Genomic DNA, 14,095 nt, shown 5'->3' on the forward strand with positions numbered 1-14,095 from the left:
GAAAAGGCTTACACGAAATGTATAATCCTTCTCAAAATGCCAACTAATTACGTCCTCCTTCGCTGTATTCTTCCCCCCCGCAACTTCTCCTAGTACAATAAAAACCGAAAATAGCTGACACAATTCTAAGAAGGTTTTTGAAAATAGAAATATGTGCACTGCTATTGATAAGAAAAGGGTGCGCATTAAACCAATACAATCAGTAAGTAAAACTAATAATGGTGGTATTTGCATACTGGATGTAGAGTTTCTTCGGGCCAACATGTTGGTGTATAAACTTTTTTACATGGTTTCAGATGTGAAGACGAACCTGTCTGAATGAGGATTGATACTTTAGTTGATTCTGGAAGACGAAGGACAAAAAATAAATTTCTATTTAAGAAGATGTAAACATTTTTTTTAACAAGTACGAAGCAATGTACTGTACAACCTACATGAATTGGCCTTATTTGCATGTATTTAGACCCCCTTTATTTCTTTGACTCTACCAGATAAATACTATCGCCCCGCCCCCAACTTCCCCAAGGGTGTGCAAAATCATATAAATTATGTGAGTGGCATATAAGAAAAAAACGGTTTCATGTCCCAGACGCTACAAACTCTCGTGATAAAAAAAAAAAAAAAAATACTTCAATATTTTTTTTCAGAAAACGCCCACTTTTCTCATTCTTATTGCTGATTCTAATTAGAGGACACTGGGGAACGGATGACCACTGCAAAAGTTGCATATTTGAGAAAGCTGATTTTTTTCTTCTTTGTTTATTTATTGCATTGTTGTTTATCAGGAGCTTTTTAGTTTAAATCTTCTTAGGAAAGAGAGCCATCCTCTGGAAGAAAAGGGAAAGTTTGCACTCGCGTTATGTTCTCTTCGATTCGGACACGTTGTTTTTAGAACATTTGAAAGGTTTAGAAGAAGAAAGACGAAAGAAAGAAGAAAGACGACGAACGAACGTTTTAAAATTATTTTAAAAAATAAAAGAAAACCTTCATTCTTGTCACTTAGTTACTATATAACTTCCATCGATGTGCGTGCCTCTGACCCACTGTGGCCTCTTTTGGATCATGTCTTTGCCTCTGCTGGAAGAGCGGAATCAGCCTCCCTCTGCATCTCTGAACTTTTCCATCTGGCAATTTGTTTAGCACTCCACGTCTTTATTTTCTGCTTCCAGAAAAATGGTTTACTCCAGAGAATAATCCCTACAAAGACAAGCCACACAAAATTGATCATTCCTGCCCCGGATATACACATTTCTCAGGTTTTTTTTTATTTGTTTTGATATTTAAAAAAAACGTACTTTATTTATGTGAACTTATTTTTTTTTTTCATAAAGCGTCCATTTGCAAAAAAAATGCCCCCTTAAAAAGTTCCGATGTTTTAAAATGTTCATATGTTAACGTTCATAACCATATGAACGGTTCGTTTACAGAATTTTTCCGCTTGAGCGACGAATTTATTGAAGTCCTACAAAATCCTCTTAGTCTGTACCTTAATCTTGTCATGCCACCGTAAACCTCCTTTTTTGTTTTTTTAAGATGTCTGAAACACCAAGTCACTCACAGAAACTATTATACTATTACTTCGGCTTAAATTTTTTCCCATTTCTCTTTTTTTATTTCTGCTACTGTTATTCTTCGACTAAATATTCTTCTGGCGCTATTTCTGCTGTTATTGGCACCGAGTCATCGTTTATTTATGTCACCTCTTTTATCTCTTTAGCCAGTTTTTCATTTTTTTTTAATTTTAATTTTCTTCTGGTTTTTTGTTTTACTTGTTGTCATCAGCTCTTTCACCCTTTTGCTCTTCCTCTGTTGTCAGTTATCTTTCTTTTTTCTTCTCTCATTTTTTTGCATTTATTTTTATCCTTGTGTTTTGGTTGTCATTTTCTCTCTTGTTTTTGTTCTTCCTATACTTCACTGGTTCAAGGTTTCTTTAGATCCTTTTTCTTTGCATTTCTAATTTTTTTGGTAAGGTTATTGCCACGTATTACATCCTGCCTCTTTCGGTTACTTTTTTGTTATTCTATTTTTTTTTTCTTGACCTATGAGCAGTAGAAAAACATCAAATCAATTAAAAGTCGAGCTATAAACTCCATCGAGCGAGATGGAAGGTGAAAAAGTAATCGTTACACACACGCACGCACGCACGCATTTTCACATTCACATAGTTGTCAGCGGTCGTTTGGGGGGTTTGTTTAGATGACGCCAAAGTGACTGTGAGACGAGACTGTCTGTAAATTGTGATATTCTCTGGCTGATTTTCATGTGCCAGAGAAAACTCTGGCGCAGTATGAGACTGACTAACTCACCCTTAGCAAAAACCACATAAAAACGTACCTCATATGGCTTGAGAATTTGGGGATTTTCTATTCTGTTGCTGATTTTTGATTCAATAACTCGACTTCTGGGAGAGAAAATATCGAATTTTTGAGCGACCTGTTCCACACCTTTTTGTTTATACTCATCACTTAGTAACTGGGCTGATATATTTCTCGTGGAGTCTGACAACTTTTATCATATTACATTCATTTTTCTGTTCGTATTTCCGTTCGACAACTGACATTGCAAATAGCTAGGTAGCGATTTTCGTATTCCAATGTGAATTATGCGGGCGCTACCCGTTACTTTTACCCGCCTTTCTTGTGAGTGGGAATGATACAGTATTTGAAAAAAGAAATACTGGTTTAAAAGCACTTATCCTGGCGGGGAGTGTCTTGGAAAAGATATCTATTGAACATATCGCTTTAAAGGTCTGAAGGTGTGGCATATTCAAACCGGTAATAAAAGTTCTAATAATTTCATTATACTTCACCTGATATCCCAATAAGAATAAAAACTGCTCCTTTTCTCCAGTCGTCGGCGCTTGCATATACCCTTCTAGGAGTCCTCGATCAGCCTCTGCCTTGTATGAGGTGTAAATTTGATAGCGATTAGATTGAAGTTGTTTATTTTAAGAAATAATACTCGGAAAGGAACAGGGAATGCAGGTATTCTGTGTGGGGGGAAATGAAAATTTCAGTTAACCGTGTAATGTTGATCATATCATCGTTATATCCAACATTCATGAAAGCTAGTTAACGACTCAGTCCAAAGTCTTACCTCTTGTTCCGTTCAAGAGATAGGAAGTATAAAATTTAATTTGTTTCGTCAGTGAAGTTAAGGCCACACTGTCCAGAAGCCACCACATCTTTTAGACTTACATCGCATTAAATAAAGGTCACTCAAGCTCGTTCGAGTTATTAGGGCCTTTCCTCTCGGGATCTCGGTTTTCCGTCTTGAATAATATGCATATCAGCTGTAAAATACACGCAGCTCAGCGATAATACTTCGGTAAATTGCGGTCATCCACTTCGACACCTTTAGCCTTTACCCGCATTTTACCAATTCGTGGCTTTAGTTTGGCCTAATCAGATGCAAGAATGTTTTAAAAAAAAAAAAAATAAAATAAAAAAAATAAAAAATGAATTCTGAGAAAGGATGACACATTTTAAGCAGTCTGATTTGATTTAATTGTTCAGTCCAAATGTCTAATAGACCTGGAAGTAATTCAAATGCGCGAAACCTTGGGAAGGCTTAAATTGTCCATTGGTGGTGGTACTACTGTCCAAGACATAAGTTACTGGATCAGCATTAATGGATAATGAAGGCTGGCGTACTTCGTCACGCTCCATCACAGCTGCTGAAAGTTAAATGACCATTGCATAATAATTAGCGTTATTAATCTCCACTAATTAGCAACGAAGGACACATTTCTTTATCAGTATTACAGTAGATTGAATGTTAATGTGTTTGTTATTTTATTCAAGAGTTAGAATCAAATGAAAACAAAAATTCTAAAAGTTATCTCCTTCAAAGAAGGAAAATAGAAAAAAAAAAAAAAAACTCTTCATGCTTGGTGACAAAAGTCGCTTTCATTCGGCTACTCTGAAAGTGAATTTCAAAATCTAAATAGGGATTAATTCCTACATTTCCCTGGACATATGTTGAGGTTATTTTCATCGGTCGTCCACTTCAAGACACCATATTTAGCCTCTCTCTCTCTTGTATCTGTCTCCTTATTTCTTTAGATCAGAGCTCGCATCTGGTGGCAGCTATCCGACGCCAGTCAGCTCTCGCAGACAATGACAAGCTGTTTTGGTGGGTGTACTGTTAATAACACGAGGGATTACATCGAGTTGTCACTTAATTTGCCCATTATCATGGTACACGATTTCATACGTAAAAGTTACGGTGACCCTTCACCGCGTCCTGCAAGTCGTAAATGTCCCACGTGGTTTCTTTCTCCTTGTCAATTGTATCATTTCTCGGATCTCCCAGGATCAAATGGCGAACCAGGGACAGAGGGGACATCCCCCCCCCCCTCTTATGATGCTGTAAATTTGTCGTTAGGTGCATTTTTATTATGTGCTCTCTCGCTGTCTCCAGCGAGTGTTAGTTTACCATCGTTCTCGATAGGGGGCCTACAGATCGCTGTAGGTGATAGTGTGTTAGCATGTGGAGAAAGGAGACGGTTGTTTGACCGGTCGCTCACGGTCGCTGCCTCTATAGTGGCGCCTTCGTTGTGCATCCAATTCCAACGACCGCTAAGTAGCCGGAAAGCGATCGTTAGGGAGAAAGAATATCCGAACGTTATCTGCTGCAGGTGCTCGACGTTCCATGCATTTGATAGTGAGAGTTAGTGTCGTCAGTAGCTGTCGGTGATGCACGATGATCAAAGAGCCTTTCATTGAAAAGATGCGATAAAAACACGTTAAGATTCTGTAGCTAGTTCTTGATCAGACAAGTTACCGCGTGCCACAGTTGCTTGCTAGAGTAACTTCACTTCCCAACTATTACTTCGTTTACTTTGGTAAGTAGTAAGGATCATATTTGTCGTATTTCGGCTTGAACAGAAATTTTGCATAAATGAGGGATAAAGAAAGAAGGCCCCTTTCTTTTCTTACTTTATGTGTATCTGAAAAGAATATATAACGTAGTAAATTATATATAAACTGATTCAGCTTTTATAACTTAAGAATACAAAACTTCCCGACGAGTTCTTGTTTTCGTTCAGACGATGTGAAATATTTAAACCGGAACCAAATTATTTACTGGGCATCTTCAGTCCAATATTCTTTACGTCTCACTCGGTTGTAGTTCTTTGCTGTGGTGACTGTAGTTTTTCCTTCCGCAAACAAAACTGTGTGAAGACACTACAACTGTTAGACGTAACACACTGATGTGTCGTGACCTTAATAGTCTCGACATAAATTCAGTTAATAACACTTTAGGGCGATACGAGTAGCTCCAAAAGCACTCACTATGTATTTCTAAGCACGTGTTTAATTAGTCTTGGTTAATGTTTACATTTATAATGATGTTATTTTCTTTAATAAACACTGTCAGGCATTTTTTGTTGTTGATGCAGATACGCAGTTTCGAAGGTCCTTTGGTAAAGATGCAGGTTTTGCAATATGGTCGAGTTCAGTGCACATCGCTGATATTATTACGTTTTTTATTCTACTTCAACCAGCATAAATGTAGAGAAAAATATACAATTTATTAATATAAAATATTAATGGGAGAAAAATATTAACTTTTCTTCATACTAATAATTATTTACTAGTTATTTGTATTTTGTCAAATATTTTTTACTCCTAGTGTCGTTATAGTTTTCTCCAAGAAATGTGTTAAGACCTTTAAAGATAAGACAAAACTTGTCACAAGTGATTTGCATGGAAATCTCTAAATTTATTATGCTGCGGTATTTGCAAACAAATTATCACCCGAGACGAATCAGATTTTTAAAATTCCAGTCCAGATGCAGAAAGCTTGTTTCATGCCCATAATCCTTTGCACTTTCGGATTTCTTTCGCTTAATGCCATCAAAGGTAGCTTTTGTCGAAGTTTATTTCAACCTGTTTTCACCCAAATGTTGTTCTTACCACAGTGTTTAAAGATGCAGCATATACTAGATCTACGCAGATTTTTCTTGCAATTCCAAACATACATTTCCTAACAGCGTTCTCATATGAAAATCACGGCATACTCAAACTTTATAGCATTTTTAGTTATTCTTAAAAAATATTGGTGCTTTTCTTAATTGGTAAGTCACCACTTTTTCTAGTTAACTTCGTCCCAGGTCATCATTTAAAAATGAAACATGACGAGAAGACTACATCAGCTTTTAGAAGTCTTTGATGCTGATCTCTCTCTCTCTCCATAAAGTCTATAGTGAAGAGCTAATTTCTTTTTAAATTCACATTTATTTACTCCCCTGGTTTACTGATATTTATTTATTTGCATAGCTTGAAAATTAGTTAATATCTAGTCTATTCTTAAGCACAGAGGCGAAGCCTTCCGCGAAGTTAATCTTGTCTTAGTTATTACAACAATATATATATATATATATATATATATATATATATATATATATATATATATATATATATATTGGCTCTTCTTGGACAGTGCCCAAATCTGTGGATAAGACCACCAGACTTCCCTTCTTCGAATAACGTGTTAGCCTCTCTAAACATTTCCAACCAAATTAGCTGCGATCGTCTTTCCACTCCTAACAGCTGTATACTATGTGCATATTCCAAATATGTCGCAGCATAAAATGTCGTTCCCACATTTGGAGCGGTGCCCCTAAAACCTCCTTAAAAATCCTTGATTCTGTTCAGCAGAGGGCGGTTAAGTTAATTAATGATCCCTCTCTTACTGAGTGTCGTTCATGCAACTGTTGCTTGTCTTGTACTGGACTTTGTTCAACCAAACTGGTATAATTCCACTACTTTCTTGTAAACATGTAAACCACACGTGCAACTGCCGACATTCCGTTCGTTTTTCAAACTGAAGTCATCGAACTGACTTGCTCCCTCATTTCGTATCTTAAAACATTGAGAACATCTTTCCGTCATTGTGTTTTCTTGATGCTTAAACTATAGTACAACGTTAACGAAATAAAAATCATTATATGTTAGCTTCACTCACACACACACACACACACACACACACACACACACACACACACACACACACAGAGAGAGAGAGAGAGATCCCATCATTAGTATATTCTTTTAATATGCAGTTTTTTGAATGATAATTCCGATTATAGTAATTGTGGAACCTCAAATAAATGTACACATGATTATCATCGTATGATGCCTTTTTATAAAATGCACAGAAATATATTCAAAAATACAATATTATCAGAAGAATTTTGACACGATTGTAATAGTAAATGTATGAAATTCCATTCCTTCTTTTTAGTCTACATTCTCAGTAATTGAAAAAGTACTATTTATTTCGCACTAAATAAGCTGTATTTTAATTTATAGCTGTCGTTGATGCTGTGGTTTCGGCAGTGAAAAAAAAAAAAAAAAAAAAAAAAAAAAAAAAAAAAATATATATATATATATATATATATATACATACATACATACATACACATACATCGCAGAATATTCAGTACACTACAATACGCTCATTGTTAGTCAAGATCGTGTCTGAATCAGTGGCGTAATTACTACTACCGCGGAACCCCACAGTGAGAGAAGGGAGAGGCGCACAACTTAGCAGATCTGATGCAAGTGTTAGGGACACCTCCCCCTTCCCCTTAACACTCACATTTTTATTTCGAAATATAAATAATACACACACACACACACACACACATTCATTTCATTTGGGCAGAAGGTTTTGCTTCTACAGCGTAGTTTTAGAAAATCTGAAACTTTCCTTTTTAAATAAATGAGTTGACACGTAATTTCATCTAATGCTGCTTTGCAACACGCTGTTATTCAGATATAACGAAAGCAACTTGTGAATAAGGGAAGGGAGGTGTTCTTTCGGTTTTCTACTTTCCGAGGTCACCTGACGTACAGAAGTTTCATTCATTCAATGTACAGACAAGAAGTTTTAGCTCTGAACGTACAAGGAAACACACACACACACACACACACACACACACACACACACACATATATACAATAATAATCGTGTGTTTTTCTTGGTGACGCCCTTCACTCATTCTGATACAGTTGAAAGTTGTCCTTGTAACAACAGACACGCCCATTCTCGCCGTGTATGTGTTTTAACCTCTCGTGATGGCCCCGTTCAAGAAAATGTGCACAACTGACTAGATTACATCTTAAAACGTTCGTGATATCCATGGTGAATGCCGTTATTAATTTGAAACAGGGTGCTGCTGCTGATGTCGTAGACAAACTTTGTCCTCGAAAATGTACCAAAAATAAGACAAAATCCGCGTAATAGAAAAATCTTCCAAGGAAATGTAAATTAAATTAGTTATTTATATAAATATTGGATTAGACCTATGTTGAGTTGGTTCGGTATGAATTACTGCTGAAGCTACTAAAACTGAGGCCAGTGCATTATGTCTGAAAGCAGCGGCGAATGCTGCTCTTGAAATTCACGCTTCCTCTTGTTATCATTCAGGGAATGAGAGGTGTGATGAAGTCGGATTAGCGGAATAATGAATTACTGACCATTTAAAACTATATATTTAGAAATCTATGTACATGTAATCATGCAAATAAACATTTATTTTACAAATGATATTCTATCTTTTTAAATTTAGCTACTTGAATACAAATTCTACCCTACGGTTCTTCTTTATGAACTGGACAATAACATCGTCATAAAAAGTTGGTTGAAACTTAATTTTCCCAAGCAACACGCACACTTGTAAAGGCTGGGTGAAGCTCACTGGCTAGAGCTACTTTGACTGCGTATGGCCTGTGTTTAAGACGACGTGAAGGGAGCGGAAATGGCTAAGGGCGCGCATAAAATCACAGTGCTGCAGCGAGGACCTGGAAGCTCACAACCGAGCAAGCCAAAGGTAGCTTTGACTAGACGAGCAAGCATCGGCCTTCGATACACAACGCAAAGCTCAATTATTGCCGCGCAAGCTCAAGACGTTTTCTGTCTACAAAAATAAAAGCCTAAATGGAATGCTTATAAATGTATGTATTTATTAACAAATAAATAGTACTTCTTTCTCAATTAATGAGCTTGCGCAGCAAGCATAGCTAGCATGGATAATTCGCCTCTGTCTGAAAGTGTGTGCGTGCTGCAGCACGTTTGCTTGTTTTGTGGGTTAACAAAATCGGTCCCTCCGTGTGAAATCGACTGACTCGGCATCAGTTGTAAACTGGAGCGCATAAAACACTCCCATAAACTAGCAGTAATAGGCGGTGATTCCAGTATGATAACGCAAGTATGTGCTACTCCCCGAGTAGCATCTTAGAAATGATTTCCAAAATCTCATTATTTCTCGAGGCACATTCTAACCGTCTCGTTCTCCGGCTTTTACGTCACTTGACTGTGACATACGGAGTCAACTGAAAGAAGTCTATTGTGACCCCATTCCTGGAGTCATTTGAAGAGCTTACAGCTAGCAAACTTAAGTGTGTTCGTGATGTTGGCTTAAAATATTGCGTGGAAATCTTCAAAATGGATTTGAAATTGGGCATCATTCATTTCCAAGCTAGTGATTTGCAGTTAATTCTTATTGTTTAAATTGAGAAATATTTTTTTCCTAAAATTATTTTTTTAGAACTTTGTTTCCTAGAAGAGAAGGGTTTTTTTTTTTTAAATCCATTCACTTAGCTCGAAATAAAAATGAATACAAAATGCGTCGCTTTTCCAGTTCTTGAACTTTTTGCTATTCACTGCACTTACACGCACGCTGCATTTCCGTTATTTAATCAAAATGAAAGGTATTTAAATACTCCTCGTTCACGAGACAGTAATATTTGTGTTAAGAGATTAAAAAAAAAAAAAATTCTGGTGGTAACAATTATGCTGATATAAGAGTTTGAGCTACTTTGTTACAAATTAAAAGACAACGCATCCTGAAGTGTGACCATGTTTTTTTTTTTTTTTGTTTGTTTGTTTGTTTTTTCTTCTTGCTAGATTTCTAACTCCCTCCCGAAAAAGCACCTAAGAAAAAAAATGTCTTTCTCAAGATTGGTTCTTTTTAGTAGTATAGTATTGGAGAAGCTCGTGGCAAAGGTGATGCGATAAGTCATATACTGTCATAATGCGTATCACTTTTCATAAACTTGAATTTCTTACAGCAAACTTAGTCTGCATTGCTTAGTTAAGAAATACGGGTATTTTATCTTTCTTCATTAAATGATTATTAATTTCGCATGTAATACGTGTATGAACGTGCCCAGAATATACAAATGAAAGAATCTCTTTACATTATTTCATCACAATCTGAAACTTATCGAGTTTTTGAAGTTGAGTTTAGAAATACTTAAGGAAAAAAATCGTTCCACAGGCGTAAACCAGGGTAGGCCAGATGTCATTGCTACCTGCCTGAAAAAATTGTTAAGGGTCCATTTATTTATCCTGTGTTTTGGAGATTAGTGTAAGACTCAGATTGGGATAGCAACAGTTGGGCCTACCATTAAAAGCTAAAAAAAAAAAAAAAAAACTTTACATGCTTTTCATAAAATTAGAAATATCTCTTAATATTTCTCGGTAGCTTGTCTGTCCTTTCTTAACACTACAGTTTATCACTTCAAAAAAATAGTGAGGAAGAGAGAGGTGAAAACATCTTTTCGATTCACCCTCATACGTTTTTAAGCATTTTAAGGATCGTAATTTTTTTTCGAAAATAATTGTAACATTTTTCGAAGCAGCAGTTAGAATCCAATTTACAATCTAAGAACACGCAGAAGAGCATAAATTTGTATCTCCCAAGTTTGTTTACGGAAAAAAAAAAAAATGGTGGACACTTTAGTTTTGAAAATGTAGGAAAGTGTCTGGCAGATATCGTTAGGTTGTTTTTTTTTAAATGTTTTCTTTTATTAATATAATTTAGTGCAGTATATGTTAGTACCTTGTTCTGTGTGAATCAATAGATATTTCTGTGAATATTCACAGCATTTTCACACGTGAAATTTGTTTGTGGGGTTGGGGGTTCTACTAAATTACTAATTTGTTGTTTTACACGCCGACGTTTCTCCAGTTCTAGGTAGCATTATCAAAGGCACTTGACAGAAACACATTCGGCAAAGACTGAATGAAATAATGTCTAGAAGGACAGTCATCTGCATGGAAACGATAGTGGCGCTCGTAGTGATGAACTTCTGCGATTACTTCTAACAGGAAAATAAAGCGATGCGCCAAAATTTGTGTAGGATCACATTATCAGTTGTGTTTTGTAGTTGTCGAGGTTCTGTAGAAGTTGATCAACTTCCAAAAATAGTCCGTGTGTGCTTTGAAATGAGATTGGCGTAGTGACTTGGCTTTCATCCACCTGCGGCACGTTGTTGCTGATTTGCTTTTGGGAATTTGAGAATTCACAGCATTTTGTTTTTATTCCTTTTTCTTGTTATGAGTGTAATAATGATCCCCTGTTGTTTCCACACTGGCAGAGTAGAACGTTTTTGTTATATATAAATCCAGAACTTACTTTTCATATGGGCTGGAATATAATTCATTTATTTAATAATTTTCCCTGCCTGAATTTCTTTCCCCATTATAACGAATGTACTTTATACAGACTTTCTGGTCTCATAAAAAGGCAAATTTTAAGAACTTCTTTATTTTGTCTGTTATCATTGAATATAGTAGAGCACCTCTCTCTCTCTCTCTCTCTCTCTCTCTCTCTCTCTCTCATTCAAGAATTAAATACTTTCTTAACGATGGATTGAGACTCCTTGTTTTCTCTGTGTAAAGCCTCACTGTTGTCATTTCATTTCATTTTGGAAATCTTCCAGTGTTATTGTCGCGAGAGTTTCATTATTGGGTTTGCTTAAATTAGTGACGAAACATCTAAGCTCGTAAATATCAGCATGTTGTCGGCCAACAGCGAGTTCCCTGTTTGTCTGTTGTCTAGGAGGAAAAACTGAAGGTATCCTCAGTACAGTCTGACACCGCTTTCTTGATGGGATTCAAACCCACATTTAATGAGATTTCAACCGAGAGCTTTGTCGACAATGCCACTGAAGTGTCCAAAAGCACGGTACATATGAAAATCCTCTAAAATTGGAGAAAGCGTTGCCGCATCGTAGGGTGTAGCAATCGCCACCACTGCGGTGAGGAGACCTTAAGTTCCACAAACTGGTTTGGAGGAAAAATTCCTGTCCCCCTATCGTCACGTTTTGCGGAGACCTTTGAGAATATACTTTATGCCTCTGTTAGTAAACATCGACCAGCAGAATAAAATAAGGTGCTTATAAGCGGAAACATGCGACTGCGATACGTGCTTGAAATAAATTTTCAATTCATTTTCTTAACACGACTATTCAGAGTTTGTTTGTTTGTTTTTAAAAAAGAAACAAAAAAAAGTCGCTTTCATTTCTTCTAATTCACTTCTGTAACATACTTCGAAACACGCAAGACTGTTAACTTCAAAAACCTTTGTGGCGAGTTCCTCGTGCATTGCATAACCACTTCCATTTCATTCAGAGCAAAGGCATCGCCATGCTCCAGCTGAATTTTATCAAACGGTGAACCGTACATCATTAGTTCGACGAAGGCCATACGCTCTCCAATTTCTCGCCAGCGTCGCCATAACAATGGCAGCACAGGGTAGACAAAACTGTCACCTCGGGGTGTTAAGTTACTCGCCGAGGCTCCGCGCAGCCGGATAAATATAGTTCAATGTTGAACTTCCATTTGGCACGTAGGCTCTCTACACGCTCCACTTTCAGCCAATCGCAGCTGGCTCCTCGCGCCTGCTGTTTTCTTCGATGAGCGAAAGCGGAGGTACCTCGTATACGAATGAGCCGAAGCTGCTTCGGAGTAAGCGGGAAGAGCACGTGCCATTTTTAAAGGTAGTAAGCATGCATTCTCTCAAAATAGTAAATATGTCTCCAAATAACTGACTGAGTCATTACGAGTGAATGAGTTAAAGCTGGTTTCGCGTAGGATTTTGACTACGTAACCTCCAGTGAGTGGTTGATAGGCATCTTGCAGGTTGTCCTCAGCTGCATTACTAATAGCTCATTCTTGTTGTTAATGGAAATCGAGCTACCTGTACGACCTGATTCTGCCAGCAGTTCCAGACTTTTCCTCCGCAATGAGTCAAGCTTTACGTAGAATCCCATTTCGTCAGACCTTGTGACGAATAGTTTGCTATGTTGAATCTGTTTCTTCTTCTTGAAGTCAACCCACTGTACAATTCTCGAGACTGTTAGATCTAGTAGGACAGTATAATTTGGATGTCTTGCTAGCAGATGATTCAACCTGTGTAGATATTCTTCTGTTACACCCTTCTTATTGACTCGTTCGGTTCCGATATCTGTATATGTGGAATGGCACGTGAAGAAAACAGCACTTCTTCTGAAGATCAGGTTTGTTTTATTAGTAGTATAGTTTCACTTTAAAGTACAAAATTAATCATTTATTATGTATAAAAAGTAGCGAAAAGTTTCTCCGACTGAGCTAAATGCCTGAAAGAAAACTAAAAAGCTGTTAATTGAACTACAACGCAATAGAAATTTTGATTACATTTTTGACTTTCTGCACATCTTCCAACGTGTAAGAATCGGGATAATTTTAGACCGAATAATAGCGAACGTTTCTTTTTGAATGTCATTTGTTAAGCCACAATTACTGACCCCCTTTTTTTTTTTCTCGCTGCATACAATTTTATAATTAGTCAAATATAATTGCAACAGCACTCATGGATTTCCGTTCTTATCTCGTTTTAATGTTTTGTTCGGGCATCAACTTATCAATATTTTCAGAGGTTAACTACCTTTTGTTGGTATCGTAAATTCTAATCTTATTAAAATATTCATAAGAGCAAAAGGAGTTACGACTAAACTTTCAAAAAAAATCGTAATGTTTATCTTTTTGGCCGAATTCAAATTAATTTATCTTGCTGAGTTGTTACTGTACTAGTTACGTAAATACCACACATTTTTTTTTAATGATAACCCCACCCACGAAAGGTTTCCGACCTTTCCGTTGGCTGAGAGTCGTCAGGCTAATTGAAGTTTCCAAACAGCAGGACAGGAGTATCACCCAGTGTGATGAAACTAAAATGCTGGTTGAAACCTATTCAGAAGCATGCTTAAAGCTTATAGTTTGGTCAGTAATCTTAGCAGAAAAGGAAACCGTACCAATT

At 36.8% G+C, this 14,095-nt stretch overlaps 1 protein-coding gene across 4 annotated transcripts in view; it reads left to right on the forward strand.

The window, feature by feature from the left end:
• The window catches only part of Sarm (sterile alpha and armadillo motif), a 184,398-nt gene that overhangs the window by 84,280 nt on the left and 86,023 nt on the right, over positions 1 to 14,095 (forward strand). Inside the window, exon 1 of one of the 4 annotated variants that reach the window (XM_090391663.1) lies at positions 4,740 to 4,846. The exons of 2 other annotated variants lie outside the window; for them this stretch is intronic. Coding sequence is in view for 1 of the 2 variants with exons in the window: in XM_090391661.1 (XP_090247787.1) it covers positions 13,278 to 13,316 (39 nt within the window). In the remaining variant the exon portion in view is untranslated. Of the gene's footprint in view, positions 1 to 4,739; positions 4,847 to 12,996; positions 13,317 to 14,095 lie in introns of those variants that run through there. One more of the 4 variants, XM_090391661.1, reaches the window with a different exon arrangement.

The sequence above is a fragment of the Typopeltis vanoorti genome, chromosome 4 (assembly GCF_054136105.1).
Source record: "Typopeltis vanoorti isolate ZY-2024b chromosome 4, IOZ_Tvanoo_1.0, whole genome shotgun sequence".
NCBI lineage: Eukaryota > Metazoa > Arthropoda > Arachnida > Uropygi > Thelyphonidae > Typopeltis > Typopeltis vanoorti.